At 56.8% G+C, this 16,423-nt stretch overlaps 2 protein-coding genes across 8 annotated transcripts; one reads left to right on the top strand and one right to left on the bottom strand.

Annotated features, from left to right (window-relative positions):
- The first annotated feature begins 596 nt into the window (after positions 1–596).
- On the top strand, positions 597–7,367 carry LRRC46 (leucine rich repeat containing 46). Of its 2 annotated transcripts, XM_073325707.2 has the most exons (8): positions 597–673; positions 878–980; positions 1,461–1,569; positions 3,235–3,281; positions 3,820–3,929; positions 5,132–5,201; positions 6,328–6,503; positions 6,875–7,367. In XM_073325707.2, exons 1-8 carry the CDS (start codon positions 625–627, stop codon positions 7,249–7,251), a joined length of 1,041 nt encoding a protein of 346 aa, XP_073181808.2. In that variant the 5' UTR covers positions 597–624; the 3' UTR covers positions 7,252–7,367. The 2 variants fall into 2 exon arrangements, with proteins under 2 accessions (XP_073181808.2, XP_073181809.1); XM_073325708.1 differs by lacking the exon at positions 6,328–6,503 and having other exon boundaries at positions 6,875–7,039.
- SCRN2 (secernin 2) lies at positions 7,337–14,831 on the bottom strand. 6 transcript variants are annotated; one of them, XM_073325703.2, is made up of 9 exons: positions 14,726–14,831; positions 12,278–12,457; positions 11,937–12,118; positions 11,439–11,638; positions 10,600–10,815; positions 10,113–10,278; positions 9,231–9,411; positions 8,731–8,900; positions 7,337–8,048 (listed from the first exon to the last, which is right to left on the bottom strand). In XM_073325703.2, the coding sequence occupies exons 1-8, from the start codon at positions 14,771–14,773 to the stop codon at positions 8,742–8,744; spliced, it is 1,332 nt and encodes a 443-aa protein (XP_073181804.2). In that variant the 5' UTR covers positions 14,774–14,831; the 3' UTR covers positions 7,337–8,048; positions 8,731–8,741. The 6 variants fall into 6 exon arrangements, with proteins under 6 accessions (XP_073181804.2, XP_078706826.1, XP_078706825.1 ...); XM_078850700.1 differs by having other exon boundaries at positions 7,337–7,987; XM_078850699.1 differs by having other exon boundaries at positions 8,735–8,900.
- Positions 14,832–16,423: the final 1,592 nt, after the last annotated feature.

The raw sequence follows: 16,423 nt of genomic DNA, 5'->3' as shown, positions 1-16,423 counted from the left end.
CAGGCTCTGCCCCCCCTGCCCCTTCCCGGGATCCCCCCGGCCCAGGCTCTGCCCCCCCCGCCCCTTCCCGGGGATCCCCCCCCAGCCCAGGCTCTGCCCCCCGCCCCTTCCCGGGGATCCCCCCCCGGCCCAGGCTCTGCCCCCCCCGCCCCTTCCCGGGGATCCCCCCCTGGCCCAGGCTCTGCCCCCCGCCCCTTCCCGGGATCCTCCCCAGGCCAGCCTCTACTCCCCAGCCCCTTCCCGGGATCCCCCCCCCAGCCCAGGCTCTGCCCCCCGCCCCTTCCCGGGGATCCCCCCCCGGCCCAGGCTCTGCCCCCCCCCGCCCCTTCCCGGGGATCCCCCCCTGGCCCAGGCTCTGCCCCCCGCCCCTTCCCGGGATCCTCCCCAGGCCAGGCTCTACTCCCCAGCCCCTTCCTGGTGGCTCCTGTCTCGGGCCCTGTCCCCACAGCCCTGCTGTCACACAGAGCGGCAGAGTGACCCTGAGCAGCGCCTCCCCTCCCCATCCCCATTTCTATGACTGTGGCCTGCTGAGGTGGGGACTGGGGTACAGGGGCCACGTGTCCCCTCCCTCTTCAGGCTGGCGAACCCACCAGAGGCCAGGCCCAGGGGTGAGTGGCCCGTGCAATGGGATCTCCCACTGCAGCAGAGCACCGTTGCCCTGGAGGGGCTGTGGGTGAGAGAAGGTTGCATGCAGGGGTGCAGATGGGGGGGTGTCAGGGTGGACCCGCCCCCCGCCATATATAGCACGGTCAGGAGTTTTTCACCGTGTTTAACCAAGGGCTGCTCCCAATGCAGTCCAAGGCCAAACTCCAATTGACATTGCTGAGAGCAGGATCAGGGACCCCAAGGGAATGTGGATCCCTGTGTTTGCTTCCAGACCTTCAGCAGAGCCCGGCAGGGGAAGGGAGGAGCATCACCAACTCTCTCATCGCCCGGAGGAACCTGTCCTGCCCCGCAGAAAAAGAGACCCCAGAGAGCATGTGAGTGTCTGATCGCTGCTGAAATGGGATGTGAGGGATCAAAGAAGGGAAGTCCCTTGGAATGGGGGATGGGTGGGCACCCTAGAACCTAGCAGATGGGAAGGGAGATGGAATGATACTCCCTAGCTTTTACATAGCACTTTTCATCAGTAGGTTGCAAAGGATTTTTCAAAGGATGTCAGCATTATTATCCCCATTTTACAGATGGGGAAACAGAGGCACGGAGGTAGTGACTTGAGACACACACAGTAATGGGAGATCACCCTAATTACTAAGCGCATCCGGTTGCTATGCTCCTGCCACGACCCAGCAGGTTAAAATAAAGTTGTAGCTTTATTACAGGGAACTGAACATTGCTCTCCCAGCAGTCTGCGATCCTTCATTGTGAAGGAGCTCTCAGAAGGATCGCCTTTGCTCTTGGAGTCCAGCAACACCCGCAATTTGGCTATACAGAATTGTTCTGAACGCCTTTCTCCATAGATCCAAGGCCTTGGCGTCTCTGCTCACCATCCGCTTGGACAGGGAGAACATTTGCGCTATCAGCAACCTGCAGGGTCTGAGAGAGGTCCGCAGTCTCTACCTGCAACAGGTAAAGCACTTAGCATGCTCTTTAACCTGATCTGTCTCTCAGGCTGGGAGAAAGCACCCCCTGGAGATCAGCTCTGGTTTTTCACAGCAGCCAAACTCTCTTTGCACATCACAGTAAATTCCACTGTAAGCAAGAACATAGTTTGGCTTTGAAATAAGATCAGACTCTTTCCTTTGGCAAGCAATTGCTCGAGAATGCTGTGTGTTGGGGAGGGACACCCCGAGGGTGAGAACAGAGACAATGGCAAGTGTGTTAGGCCCAGACTTTATTTTTTTAAATATGTACTATTAATAGAAAAGTTTATGAAATATTTAAAAAAAATCACTGAACACGGTTTTGTGTTTTGATTTAAACATTTCCCTATAGCAACGGCCACCTAACCATCACAGCCTTGTGTCAGGGCTTGAAAGCCAGAAGTGAATACATCCAGACAGACACAATTAACAAAAGTCACAATGACTAGGGGCCTTCCACTCTGAGAGACAAGTGATCACAAAAAATAAACAAATGACTTAAAACCAACGAAAAGCAAATCTGATCTTTAATTCTTTTGCTCTTGATGATCTAAACTACGGAAGAAGAATCAGGAATTTAACCATCTAAGTTACACTGATAATAAGAACATTTCAGCTTTTAAAAATCTTACAGTCTTTGACCTTTAAAAGAGCTCCCTTTGGATTAATAAATAACAGAGTGGTGCTCTGCCTTCAGCCATCTGGCAAATCTGGCTAAGGTCATGTACATGTACAGGCCCCATACCTGCAATGGGATCCCTGCATGCTGCCCCGTTACAGAGCCCATTGATTTTGGGGTCCATTTGTGCAGCTCTGATTGCAGGATTGGGGTCTTGGGGCTGGTTTGCACTGGTAACTTACATCGCTATAGCTTCGTCTCTCAGAGCTGCGAGAAATCAACCCCTTGTGAGATGTAGCTATGCCAACCTAATCCCTGGTGTAGACAGTGCTAGGTCGACGGAAGAATTCTTCTATCAACCTAGCTTCCTCTCGGGGAGGTGGAGCGTGGGAGTATCTACACTGAAACACTACAACGATCAGCTGCTGTGCTGCTGTGGCTGTTTAGGTGTAGACATACCCTTAGACTCTGATCCTGCAAATCTGCACCTGAAACTCTTCCACGTGTCTTATGGAACTCAGCTGAGCTACCTCCCTGAGGAAAGCCGCACATGTTCGTAAAGGCTTGCAGGAGCTGAGTGATCCCTATGTAAAGGTTCCTTGTTTGGGAAGCTGGGCAAATCTAACCTGATTAACACTCGGCCACCCCACATGTGTGTTTCACACCTTATCGTCCTGACTGGAGAGTCTGCTCCCATGGTCTGATTTTTTGGCAAGTTATTCTTTCCTTTCTATTCCCCCCACCCCTGACCCTTATAAATCTGAGATCCTTTTGGAACTGTTCCCTGTGGAACAGCCAGCGCAGGACTAAGACTTGGGGAGTTCTGCGTTATAATCTCAGCCTTGCCCCTTATTTGTTTTGTGACCTTGGACAAGTCTCTCGCTACCTCAGTTTCCCTCATCTGTAAAATAATACTTGCCCAGCTAACTGCCCGGGAAGCCCCGAGGGCTAGTTAATATTTGTTCAGCACTGTGAACATATGAAGTGCCATTGTTCGTCTTCATTTAATCAAGAAATCCTTTCATTTTTCAGAACCAAATTGAGACCATTGAGAATCTCAGCTGCCTTCCCAACCTCCGGTAAGTAGGGCTCTTAATGACATGATTAGCTGTACAGAGAGCGTGTATAAACAGCAGCTGTTGCACTGCAGTTTTAGTGGGGGGTGAATTTCCCAAACGCAGGCACGGCAATCAGAGGAAAACACCGGCTTTTCCTCAGGGAGGAGTGAGGATTGGGTGTAGTTAGTGACATCAGCAGCCTCATGGCAGTTTAACCCTAAGAACTTGGCCCCGGTTCTGTGGCACACAGGACTTTGACCTTTGGTTTTAACTTTTCAGGCACGCATCCCAACTAAATGCTTCTGCTTTAGAGACACGACTGTATCTGCCCTTTGACCTCCTTTCATTCCCACCGAAGGCAATGGCAGTTTTGCCATTGACTTCAGCGGGAATTGGAGCAGGTCCTTTGAGATCAGCACAAGCTCCATCTCGCTTCGCACAAGAGCACAATGCAGGTTTGATCAGATATAGTCCCCGCTGCGGAAGTCCCCAGCCTCTGTGGTTCCCCTTTGCATTCACTGACACAGCTTCTTCCACCCCCACTCCTCCCGCCCTGCAGGTTCCTCTCGCTGGCTGGAAACCGCATCCGTGCAGTGGAGAACCTCCAGGACCTCCAGGACCTGCAGTTCCTGGACCTGTCGCAGAACCGGATCGAGACACTGGACCCTGGTAGGAGCGGTGCAGGCAGCAGCCTCCGTTGGACAGGCTCAGACACACGCAGTTGGCTGCTCTTCCGTGCCTCCTCCTGCTTATTCCTCATTGCTCTTAACACGCTTCGAGGGTGGACCCCTCGTGGAATGTTGCCGTTATTGATAACTGGGCACGTCCCTAGCCTTGTCCAGCCAAGGATGCCAAAGCAGGAATAAACTACGACCACACATGGCAACACCACGAGCGGAGATACCGCACCGACATGGGAATAGCACATGCCGCACGTGTGTCTCCTGCCAAAAGAGCAGCTTCTTTAAAAAGCAAGAAGTGTGTGTTCGAGGGAAGGAATTCTTTATGCTGTTGTGAATCCAGCTTACATGCCACATCACGTTCCAACAGTCCTATGACGTCGACTAACCTTGGCCGGGTTTCTAAGCTACAGCCCAATAGGCCGTCACATTTTCCCATGAACTCCAGGGCCTCGTTTACATTTTGTGTCCTGTTAAAGCTCTGACTCAGCAGAGCACCAACGCATGTGTTTTTCAGTCCCATTGACTTCAACGAACCTGAGCACGTACTTTGCTGAATCAGAGCGAGCTTAAAGTTTCTTTTCAGTTTCATTTGGGCAGGAAGCGGATAAGAGACGGCCATGGCCGGTAGTGTGGCTGTCTAACTCTTAGGCACAGTAGCCATTTCCCATGCGCTCCGCTTTTCAAAAACAAAGCTACACGCAGATTAATGACAAATCCATCGGGGTGTTCCCAGGGTAAAGTGTGGAATGAAACACTCTCTGGGCAGAAATGCTCTCCTACAATGTATCTCTTCTGTCCTAAGCAGGCCTCTAGTAATATGCACCGATGTGGGAAAAGCACGTGCAGATTGGCCTCTAGTTTGTGGCAGGGAGAACTGAGCAAGGGAACCTGGGTTTTTAAAGCTTAACAATGTAGTAGCAGGATACTGGGAATCAGGACTCCTGGGTTCTATCACACAATGGCTGTGTGATTTTTGAGAAAGTCACCGCTGTGCCCCAGTTTCCCCCGTGGTGAAAGGGGATTGATATTCCCCTACCTCCAAGGGGTATTGTGAGGCTTCAGAGAGCTCCAGAGCAGAGAGGGGTGGAGGGTTTCATTGGACCTGCAACCTAACAGCTCATCCGCTTACTTAGCAGCTAGAGCTCAGATTTGCTACCTCACCTTCTTTCTTCCCTTTGGTCTGTGCAGATGAGCTGCCCTGGAGCCTCCGCATCCTGAACTTTTCAGGAAACAGATGCACCAGCCAAAATGGCTACAGGTGAGAGCGAGTGTGCGAAATCTCCCCTCCTTTGAGTCTCATGGGTGAGAACTAAAGCCCAGCTCCTCAAAGATAACCCCAGTGGGAGTTAGGCATCTAAATACCTTTGAGGATCTGGACCCAAGCACCTAATCCTGCTTCTCTTATATAACGGTCTCCAGTGCAAGCTGGGGATTGCTAAACAGGGTCAGGCTAGCTGTATACCTTCAACGGGAGACCCTCTAAGGATACACTTAAGCATCACAAGGAGTGGGGTTATTTAGATAGGCCCAGATCCACTAAGCTATTTAGGCTCCAAACTGCCACTGAAATCAGTGGAAGTCTGGAGCCTAAATACCTTGGAGCATGTGGGCCACTGTGCCCCGAGTTGAGGGCAAGACTGTGCCCCCAAAGGGCTCCCCCTATACCGAGATGTAGGGGCAAGGGAGATAGTGAACAAGCCCAGGGATTGAGTGGTGACAGTTGGCGAGCTTCCATGAGTTGTTTTCTGTTGGCTTATTGTTGTGTGATTTTTGTGTTTCTATCAAAATGCAAATAGTCTCTTCCTGCCCTGGGCTCTGAGGTCGTTTGACCCTGGCCTCACCCTGCCCGGCATTTATATTTACAGCCCCGGGTTATGCTTGTCTGAGTTAACCCTCCTCTCTTTTGTTTGGTTTGCACCACCTGCACTCGTCTGCTGCTCTGCCTTCCAGCAAGTTGAGATCTTTAAAGGCTCCCCCGCACCCAGTGGTGGCACATTATTTCCCCTGTGAGTTCTGACCCAGTGCCTCATGGTGGTGCGGGGGTGGGGCTATATCTCCATCTTACCCTCTCCAGGTCACTAAAGACCCCACGGCCTATTTTGCAGGAGCCCAGGATGTTAAACGGGTGTCCTCCCTAAATGCCAACTTGAGTCATTCCCTTTGGCCTCCCTCAATTCTTCCCCCATCTGCAATTTCAACTGGATAGCAGAATGGTCACTTTCTGCCCAAACCTGTTATATGGAGTTATCCCTGTTCGCTGCTGTGTTCCACCCCAGAGGTAGCTGCATTGCAGCAACGCTTCGCATGAGCCAGTGTGTGGGTGTGGTCAAAGCACTGTGGGATCCTCGGGGATGGAAGGCACAATATTGTTTTGGCCTTTCCAGAGAGTTGTTGCTCGGGGCCTTGCCCCATCTCATGAAGTTGGACACCCAGCTTATCCCCAGCTGGAGGGACCCTGACCCAACGGAGGAGGAGGAAGAGGAGGGAGCTTCTGATGACAGTGACTCTGAGGAAGATGATGATGTCCCTGAGCTGACTGGTCCTTTCTGTGCAGACAAAGGTGATCAAGCTGCTGCTGTCAGCCATGACCGGATTCTGCTCTTGGTACACATGGGTAAATCCAGATGAAGTCACCTGCCCCTGGATTTGCACAGACATGACAACAGGGTTGGGCTGTGTGCGTGAATATCGGTGCTGGTGAAAGGGGCTGATCTGACAGTCCTCACCTTCCAAAGATGGGGAAAACCCCTCCGCTCTGCAGCACTTTGCAGGATCCTAGCTGAGGGCTAGACACACCATGGTCCCCTGTCACCACCAGGGGCATGCTGTGCCGTAACAGACAGGAGCCAGTTTAATGAGCCTGCCCCACATGCTGGTCTCCTGGCTGCAGAGGGGGATTTGCTCTAACTTTTCCCCCTCTCCCCTGCGCAGAGTTCTTTATGGGTCTCCACCAGGAGCTGGCTGGCCGCTCACAGAGGAGGAGACAGGAGGCGCTGAGTGAACACCAGGCCCGGCTGGAGGAGCTCACAGAGCGCCAGAGACTGATGCAGCCACCAGGACATCTGTGCCCAGGAAGCCGGGAGGGCCGCCTGGCACCTAGCCCAGTGGAGGAGGGAGCTGCAGGAGGGAGATCGCCAGCCCCTGGGCTGCTTGAGCCGCACCCCAAACCCAAGTCAGGAGGCTCTACGAGGTCTGGCACCCCACGCACTGGCGGGCAGAGCAAGCACGGGAGCAGGGCCCGCCTCAAGCCCCTGAAAGGGGAAGCTTCCACCACGGTTAAAACTGCAGCCAGAGCAACAAAGAAATGACTGATGCCCAGCCAGCCCCCGCTGCAAAGGCGCACGGGGGACTGACCGCGCCGGCCCCGACAAAACAGCACAGTGGCGTTTGCGATTGAAATGTAAAACCTCTTTATTCCACCTCAGTCTGTCTGCCTGGGGGCTTCTGTCCTGCGCTCCCTGGCGGGGGTGGGGTTAGCCCTGCACAGCATCCCAGCTCTGTACAGGCCAGATAGGTGGGGATCATCCCCCTGCTACGGAAGGGGAAAGTGACCCGAACGAGGTCCCTAGGTGAGTCTGAGAGAACCCAGCTGTCCTATGCTCTAACCATTAGGCAGTGTTTCCTCTTAGGAAGAAGCAAGGTGGGCCCTGGTAACCCAGCCACCACATTCAGCTCCATCTAGCTAGCTGAGGCTCTCCCCTTCCCAGTCCCACGGAGTCTGGCTCAGGACAGCTGGCCTGTTCAAGCTACTGAAGCTCCGGACTCTTCATGGGAGTGACAACTCATGCAAGTTGAAAGGAGTGGCAGGCGCCCATTCCAGGGGAGGGCTGTCCACAGCTACAGGCTGGGAAATGCCAGGCGGAGGGTCCAGAAAGGGCACCATGCCAGAGCAATAATCCCGGTGGTGCAAAGCCACTTCCAGTCCAGTTAACGCAGCCGGAGAGAATGGCAGCGATCGGATGTGAGGTTAAGAATCAGGATTGGAGCAGATGGGGCAGCAGCAGCAGGAATTAAGGTTCTCCTGTTCCTTTGAAATGCTCCATGCTGAAAGGAAAGCAGGGGAGAGAAGCAAGCAACCTCCAGACAGGGTAGGCCAGGCAAGGCTCTGAAACAAACCAAGAGGAAGGGTGTCCTTTCATCAGCGGCTGGGGGTGGCCGCAAGGTGACCATGGCTCAGCCACACCTATTCTCCTTTTTATGAGCATAAGAAGACCCCAAGTCCCAGAATGCAATGCTCTGCCTTGCTTTGAGCAACCCAGTCCTGTTGCATGGTGGACCCTGTAGTCTCTACTGGCCATATATCTCTGTTAAGGATGAAGGAGCTTCAGGTTCCCAAGAGGAGACCATCGAGATCCCAGTGACTGATCAATGTAACCCCTCTGTGACGTGCTTCCCCGATCCCATAAATAAATGGAGCTGTTCCAGGCTGACACTCTCCCAGCCCATGGCACACAGACCCTGCCCTTAGGGACAGGTATTAGACCACAACGTTGTGCCTTTCACGTGGATACTGGGCCATGGGGCAATGCCACACTGTTTCCCATGAGCCTTTGCTCCATTTCATTCCAGGCCACAGCCCAGAGCGGCTCTGTCTAGGACAGGGATGTTAATGAGCACAGAGGCAAGGGGGGAGCCAGTGCAGACAATACCCCAAAATGGACCTGCAGTCAGGGAGCACCAGGCAAAATAGAGGGGTCCCCCGAATAGAGCCCAGAGGGGTGCAGCCCACAATCTATGAACTCTGCAGCATCTTTCTCCTTCCCCTACCCACCCACCCTGAAACCCACCTGCCTCGGGCTTATTTGTAGAACTTGATTTCTGTGTCCACACAGTCAAACAAGAGGTCAGCCAGCTCCTCTGGGTCAAGAGTGATACCGCCGGCCAGGATTTCCTTCATGGCCTCCAGGCCCTGCCTCTCCAGATCCTGCATGGTTTGCTGGAGCTTCTGGCCTTGCTCCTGTTGGACAGGGTCAGTGGAGAAGAGAGAGATGTAAGAGACACATACAGCCTAAGCCACTGCTCATGGGGATGGTGTAGATCCTGAGTGAGTCCAAAGTCTAATTCCATCCACTCCACCTCCCAGAAACACCCTGCTGATCTCAGACAACCCAACCCCAGTCCTCCCACTGTACTGCTGGGAGCTCTGCAGCCCAACTGGCTCCCAAGAGAGAACCCTCCCAGGGCTGGGGTGATGGGCAGTTAGCACCAGGCGAGGCCATCAGGAGCCTCGCTCAGCATTTGAGAGGGAAGCAGAACCCCAGGGTACGAGCCCAGGGCACTCAGTTACCTGGCTAGTCTCCACGAGACCCAGTGCTGCCTGATGTGCCTGGTAGAGCTCATGTCTCCGATCAACTCTGCTCTGGAATCGAGGGACCTTCTGGACGGGGTCCTTGTCACCAAAGCTCGGAGACATTGCCTTTAGGACTGGAGTCACGTTGGCGACGAAGATGAAGGGCTTGAATACGGACCTGCCCGGGCAGGAGACGGGAGCAGAGACTGTTAGGGGTGTCTCTGCAGCCCCACAACATCCTTGCTGAGACGTTCCCCGGCAAAGTGGGTTTCGGGCAGAGGTTGCCAGGGATCTGCCTCCTGAGCAGCTCATGCCCACAGGGGAAGTGAACAGCAGGACAGTAGCACTGCCAGGGTTGAGCCAAAAGTCTGCTCTGCAGCTGAGCTGGGGGCGCCCCGGGGCAATGGGGCCGGATGCTAGTAGGGTAGCGTAGATGACTCGGCTGGGACGCTGTCGGGTTCCCCATTTAAGTCTCTATCCCTGAGCTCCCAGTGACTTCCCATGCACTGAGCACTCTTAGGGTGGAGCCCTGGCTTCTCATTGAAACAATCCCAGGTCAGTCTCCGCCCGGGATCCCCCTCGGACATCTGCAACGGGCACTCAGCAGACGGTTTCGTTGCTGCCGGGCAAAGGGCTAAACAGGATGGAAAGGGCTCCTGGTTCAAAGGCTCTCATGACGTTAATGTGCAAACAGAGGGCCCGATCCTGCCACGGGCCAAGCATCCTCGGGGAAGTTGCTGATGGTTGAGAACCCTCAGCACCTTAGACACAACGGGTCTGTTTAATTTTCACACACTGTCTTCTCCCAGCCTCCTCCGACAGCCCGGAGCCAGGGGCTTTCCAAGCACAGCGGGCCCCTTGGGCAGCACTGGTACTAACCTGGAGGGGTCGGGCGTGGCTGTGAAGAAATGCACGCAGGGCAAGGCGGGGTCCTGGGGGAGGATGGACACCATGCTCCCCGTGGTGCAGAAGCCCTCCGAGTCCACGCAGATCCCACTGGCCTTGTCCCGCAGGATGTCCATGATGGTCTCCACCGTGATGCGGCCTAGCAACACCAGGGGGGAAGAGATGGAAGATCAATGGGCAAGTAACCACTGGGTGGTTCATGCTTCCCATCAACCAGCAGCAGGTCAGGTCACCATATTTGTGGCCAATGAGATGACACCAAGTGGTTGCTGGATGACCCAGAGTCTGGATGACCCAGGACCCTGCCTCTCCTGATTGCTAGGTGCTTCCGCTGCCAACCAGCTGCTCCCATCCCATTGGGCAGGGAGACACTGAGCACCAGGAGACCGGCTTCGATCCTTCCCGTGGATGGTACCGGGTTGAGGCACCACGTTGGCACAGCCCCACCCCCCGCACCCACCTGCATGCTGCTGCAGCAGCTTCTTGCCAGCGCAGAACCGGGCCTTGGCCGCCTCCATCCGCACGGGCTGGTGGGTCAGAGAGAAGACCTTGCTGAAGCTGAACTCCCCGTCCCCGCTCCACCAGCCCTGGCTCTGGGCATGGCGCCTCAGCCCCGCATGCTCGGCGGTGATATCCGTGCCGATGCTCAGCTGGTTGGAGATATTCCGGGTCCCTTCTGCAACAAGACGTGGCTTTGGTGAAGAGGGAGCTATACTGGTGGGACAGTAGCCATGAGGGCTCCCAGCCCAGGGCCCTTCCCAAGACCTGACACCTCTATCCACCCATCAGAACAGGCAGGAGTAGGGCAACCATCCAGGAAACCCCCCGACCCAGAGAGACACCTCTCGAGGCGTGAGAATAAAACAAGAGTCACGTCGCCGCCACGGCCCGCTCAATCCTTGGCCTTTTTGCTGGCATCACAAACAAGTGGGCTGGAGGTGGCTGTGAGGCGAACTGGGTTGAGACCCACCAAACTCATCACACAGGCCGCCAAAGCAGCTGCAGATAGGAACAAAGTTTGGTAACCAGCAGCCTCAGCTGGACTAGGACTGATCGGCAAGAGGTGAAAGGCCCCACATTTATCTGAGCTGTCCAGGCCCCTATACCCCAGATCGTCTCCCAGTAGAACTTTTCTTCCATCCATCCCTGTGCAAACACTATCCCTGCTGAGGCTGGACTAACAGCTCCCCCACAGCACCTCCTGCTGGGACAAGCTGGGACTGCAGGAACAGAGCTCCCTGACGCCCCACTTCCAGTATATCCAGGACTTCTGCCTCCCCGGGTATTCACATTGCTCACCTCGGATCCTCTGGGCTGCCCAGTACCGGCCGGCTGTCTCCAGCACCCAGGCTTCGCTCCGGTCCGCCAGCAGGAAGGTGTTGTGATAAATGAAAGGGGTCGGCTCCTCCTTGCAGCTGCCGCCCTGGCCGTAGCACTCCAGCAAAGCCGTGATGGCCTGCAGGGCTTCGTGAGCTGAGCTGCCCCGCTCCAAACCCAGCCTGCGGCAAACAGAGCAGCTTTGAAGAGGGGGTTTGGGGGGGGAGCCATGGATCTGCGCTCTGCCCCTCTCCAGGCACAAGCCCAGAGGATCCCCCCAGCACATCCAGAGAATTGCGGGGGTGTGAGAGGGAGGCAAACAAGCGTGGGCAGCAGGCAGCTGCCCCAGGACTGAGCCGGGCAGCTCAAAATATCAGATCACAGCCCAACAGAGGGGGTTGGACTCAACACGTCCAGCTGATCAGGGGGGCGGCGACACGACATAGCACCCGTCTCCCACGCCCGCCCGGCAACTCTCACCTGACCAAGTCCATGCCCAGCAGGGCCTCCTCCTCCCCAACAGGCTCCTTGGTCCACACCCCTTCATTCCCAATGCAGACGCCGTGCTCATTGGCTCCCATCTCAGCGCCCCACAGCCAGGCGGGGCGGCTCAGGATCACCGCATGGGTCCTCTCTGCCTGCTCGACCTCTATGTACGTACACTAGAAGCAGGGCAGGGGGAAGAAAGCACAGACGACTGGGTTGTGGACCTTCAAGAAAGGAGACTCCCTCTCCTTAATACAGGGGCTCAGATCCCCGTCTTTTCCACCCAAAACTGGGTCCCAAACTCTGCCCCCAACTCTGGCACATGGTCCTCTCACCTTGAGCTTTGCCCCCCTGGCATAGGTTGCAGCAGGGAGATAGACGACTTCCTGGACCTCATCTCTAGGCCGGTCTGAATTTTTGCCAAAGATCACGGCCCGGGAGGCGGGTGGCGGGAGGGAGGGCGACGAAGCAGTCGCAGGAGGAGGGCGCAGGGCGGTCCTGCTCGGCCATCCTAGCTAGGAAGAGGAAGAGACAAGGTGAGTCGGGGTCACCCCGTCTCAGCCATTTCTCAAGTGGGTCTCCCTGCCCCGCGCTGGAGCAGGCCAGCAGCTAGGAGCCATCAGCACCTGTCACAGAGGAGTCCCAGGGCATCCCCCTACCCTGTTCACCCACCCAGCCGCCTCGCACTGATTCCAAAGCCACCCGCTGCGGCCAACAATTAAGCCGTGATGCGCGGGCCCAGGGCGGGTGAGCGCCCGTGAACAGGCCAGCCGCGCTCAGGGCGGCTGGGGACTTCTCCTGCCCCGGATGACGTCATGTCCCCATGAGCTGGGTCACCCCCCTCCAGCCCCACGGGTGCCACAACATCCGACTGTAGACACCCCCAGCTGCGGAACTCACTCGCAACTGGACACCGAGTCCGGCCAACACCCCCCTCCGGGACCTAGGGCCCGGGGCTCCTGTGGTCAGAGGAGCTGAACCCAGCGGAGAGGCCTGGGCAGCTTATTCCTCCACAGCGCTGGAAAGGAAACACGGGCTGAGGATTAGAAGGAAGGTTCGGGGTCCCTGCTGCAGACGTGAGGGAGGCACAAAACATCCCAGCTCCCAGTGACGGGGGGCCCAGGAGCTCGGCCCAGGAGCTGAGCCCAACAGGCCTGCGGACGAGCGAGCTTGTCCCCCGCTCAGCTGCGAAAGGGGATTTGATCCCCTGCGTGGAGCTACCCCCATCACAGCCCTGCTGCCCCCCGGCCGCCCTTTGCCAACAGGGGCTGGAGGGGAGAGGCCCTCAGGCAGACTGGCTGAATCCAGGCCAGCCGGGACCAAAAAACAAAGGCTATTTTGACTGGGATTAAAAACATTTGAGATTAAACTGTCAGAGCAGAGATGCACCCCCCTCCACCCAGACCCAAGCCCAGGGACAGCAGGGCCCACTGGCCACAGCATGCCCACGGCTCAGCCGTATCTCCCTCTCCGCAGCCCTCCCCCCGCTTCTTTTCTCTCTTACTCCAGACCCCCAGCCCCGAATTGCACGGGCCTAGGGGTCGCCCCGCACCTCCCACAACATTGCACGGTGACAGGCCTAGAGGTCTCCCCCATGCCCACATTGCATGGGCCTGGGGGGGGTTCTCCCCGCACCCCCTCCCCCACATTACACGGGCCTGGGGGGGGTCTCCCCGCACCCCCTCCCCCACATTGCACGGGCCTGGGGGGGGGTCTCCCCGCACCCCCTCCCCCACGCCCGCATTGCACGGGCCTGTGGGGGTCTCCCCGCACCCCCTCCCCCACGCCCGCATTGCACGGGCCTGTGGGGGTCTCCCCGCACCCCCTCCCCCATGCCCGCATTGCACGGGCCTGGTGGGGGTCTCCCCGCACCCCCTCCCCTACATTGCACGGGCCTGGGACGGGGGTCTCCGCACCTGTCCAGCCTGCCTCCGCTCCGGGGTCTGCGCCCCCCGCCGCCGGGACCTTCCGCGGCTCGGAGCTGGCAGCGGCGGCGCCCTGTGGCCGGAGGCTGCTAAGGCAGGAGCGGGGCGGAGCTGGGCTGAGCACCGGCCCGGGGAGCTGGGGGGAGCAGCGCCGTTTCCTGCTCTCCGCGTGCGCGACTTGACCCAGGGACACACCAGGCGTCACCCCGGGCTGGGCCGGCCCGGAGCTGGAGCTAACCGCACCGCTAGGAGGCGCCCTTGCACCCGAGCCAGCCCTGCTCCTCCTGGCCCGGATCAGGCGCTCCCGCGGCTCCGGAGGAACCCAGGCTACGGACTGGCTGGGATTCCCCTAACACCCCCCCATGGACTGAATACGGGGGGACCCCTACCTAACACTCCCCATGGACTGAATGGGGGTCCCCGAACTAACACCCCCTTTGGGAAATGAATGGGGTCCCCTAGCTAACACCCTCATGGACTGAATGGGGGTCCCCGAACTAACACCCCCTTTGGGAAATGAATGGGGTCCCCTAGCTAACACCCTCATGGACTGAATGGGGGTCCCCGAACTAACACCCCCTTTGGGAAATGAATGGGGTCCCCTAGCTAACACCCTCATGGACTGAATGGGGGTCCCCCAGCTAATACCCCCGTTTAGGACTGAATGGGGTCCCGTAGCTAACACCCTCATGGACTGAATGGGGGTCCCCAGCTAACAGGGCAGGGATGGTCCCTCTTAGCTTAAATCTGTTTTCCAATCAACTCCTCCTTTTGCCTTTGCGAGGTCAGGGCAGTTGCACCTGCCAGAGAGACCTGTTTTCTCTTACTCCCTTGTGTCATTCGCTTTTCCTGTCTCACCCCTTTCGCTCCCCCGCACACCTCTCCGGGGTCGGTCGCACGCGTCATGCACGCCCCAGATCAGTGCGTGCAAGTTACACTCGCTTGTCACGCCCGCCTCCTAGCCGGCTGACACCTGCTTCGTAACACACACTCTGTGTGAAATCCCTCCCAGGTCCGCTTGGAGACCGGATGGGAACGGCGCCCTCCTACTGCAGGCCTGACCGGGGCCCAGGGAAGGCAGGAAAGTGGCCAGAGGATGACAAACAAGAGGGCGAGGAGGAGAGAGGGTGGAGAAAGTGAGAGACACTCCCCGGAGAGTTGGAGTCACTCGCTCCTTGGCCGACTCCCTGCACGTGCTCCTGTTGCTTCATCCCAGGGTCCCCTGCTTGCGGACCAGTTCTGCCAGGCTCGGGTTCCCTCCGGCATCAGCTCCGCGTCCTAGGCCGGAAACGCCTGCCAGGGCTGCAGCGGGAGACAAGGCTGCTCCCTGATTGCTGGCCCCCTTTGAGGTCAATGCAGCAGGCCTAGCCCCACGCAGGGCCCAATTGTGGGATCCCCGAGTGGTTCTGCCTTGGGGAAGGGGTGTGTGGGGGAGAGATGGTGCAATCTCTGCTCAGGTCTCCTCCAGACCCATCTTGTGGGTAATGAGGGGAAGGGGGGCTGCAATCTACAGTTCAGGGACAGGGCCCCAGGTTCCCACCTCCGCACTCTCTGGGGGTCACAACACATTGGTCAGTCCTGATTCATCCAAAGCATCTTTAATGTTGCAATGGGCTGATAGAGAGATGTAGGAGTCAGCCAGATCTGCCCTGGGGGTCCATGACCTGCCAGGTCAAAGGGCATCTGGGGGTGGGTGACCTGCTTCCTTCTACCCCTCTCCCCAATCTTATGGGGACTAGGGGCACTCTGGGAGTCACCCAGGCTTTGGCTGGGCTGCAGCTGCTGGGGTTGGCGAGGCCAGCTGTCCTGGCCAGAGCCCCCATCTGAAGAGTCGAGGGGAAGAAGACTCAGCAGTAGAAAGAGTGGGATCTAGCAAGGAAATTCCTGAGCCATGCCCAGGCAGGCCGTTCCAGGCGCAGACGCCCCCTTCCTCCTCCCCGTTCACATTTGGAAATCTTCGGCTAGGAGAGGGAAAAAATGTTTCCAAAATTACATTGTATAATAGCTTCTGTCTCTGGCTGCGCATGGAACTGTCTCTCTTGGAGCAGACGTAAAGCAAAGGACTTCACTAATCGTTGTCATTTTTATAGGAGGTGGGGCATTGTAACCCCATTGTTCTTGCCAAATTACACCCAGGGTAATTACATTCTACCTCTTTAAATTCTCCCCTGCTATTTCAATTGGTTATTGCAGTATGGTGTTGCTGTGCGCTGTTAAACCAGCTGCAGCATTCCACCCCAGAAGTGGCTGCATTTCAGTGGCAGGTAAAGCGAGCCCTCTGTCTAAAGCACATTGAGATCCTTCAGGATGAAAATCAAGATGGTTACTAGGGCTCAGCAAGAATAATATTTATTCCAGGCTGGCAAAACCATCACCAAAATTTGCCAGCCCATGCACAAAATTGTCTCGGTCCGAGGGTGCCAAAAGCGGGACTGGTCACTAAAGGGACTTTGTGTGGCTGTCAGACAGGACTTGCCCAAGGTAAACTGAACTTTGCGAGGCTGACATTCTTCTAGAGACACGATGATTATCATTGATAGGAGGCCCCAATCCAGA

This window comes from Lepidochelys kempii, chromosome 27 (genome assembly GCF_965140285.1).
Source record: "Lepidochelys kempii isolate rLepKem1 chromosome 27, rLepKem1.hap1, whole genome shotgun sequence".
Classification (NCBI taxonomy): domain Eukaryota; kingdom Metazoa; phylum Chordata; order Testudines; family Cheloniidae; genus Lepidochelys; species Lepidochelys kempii.
This window is presented reverse-complemented; position numbering and strand designations above follow the sequence as displayed.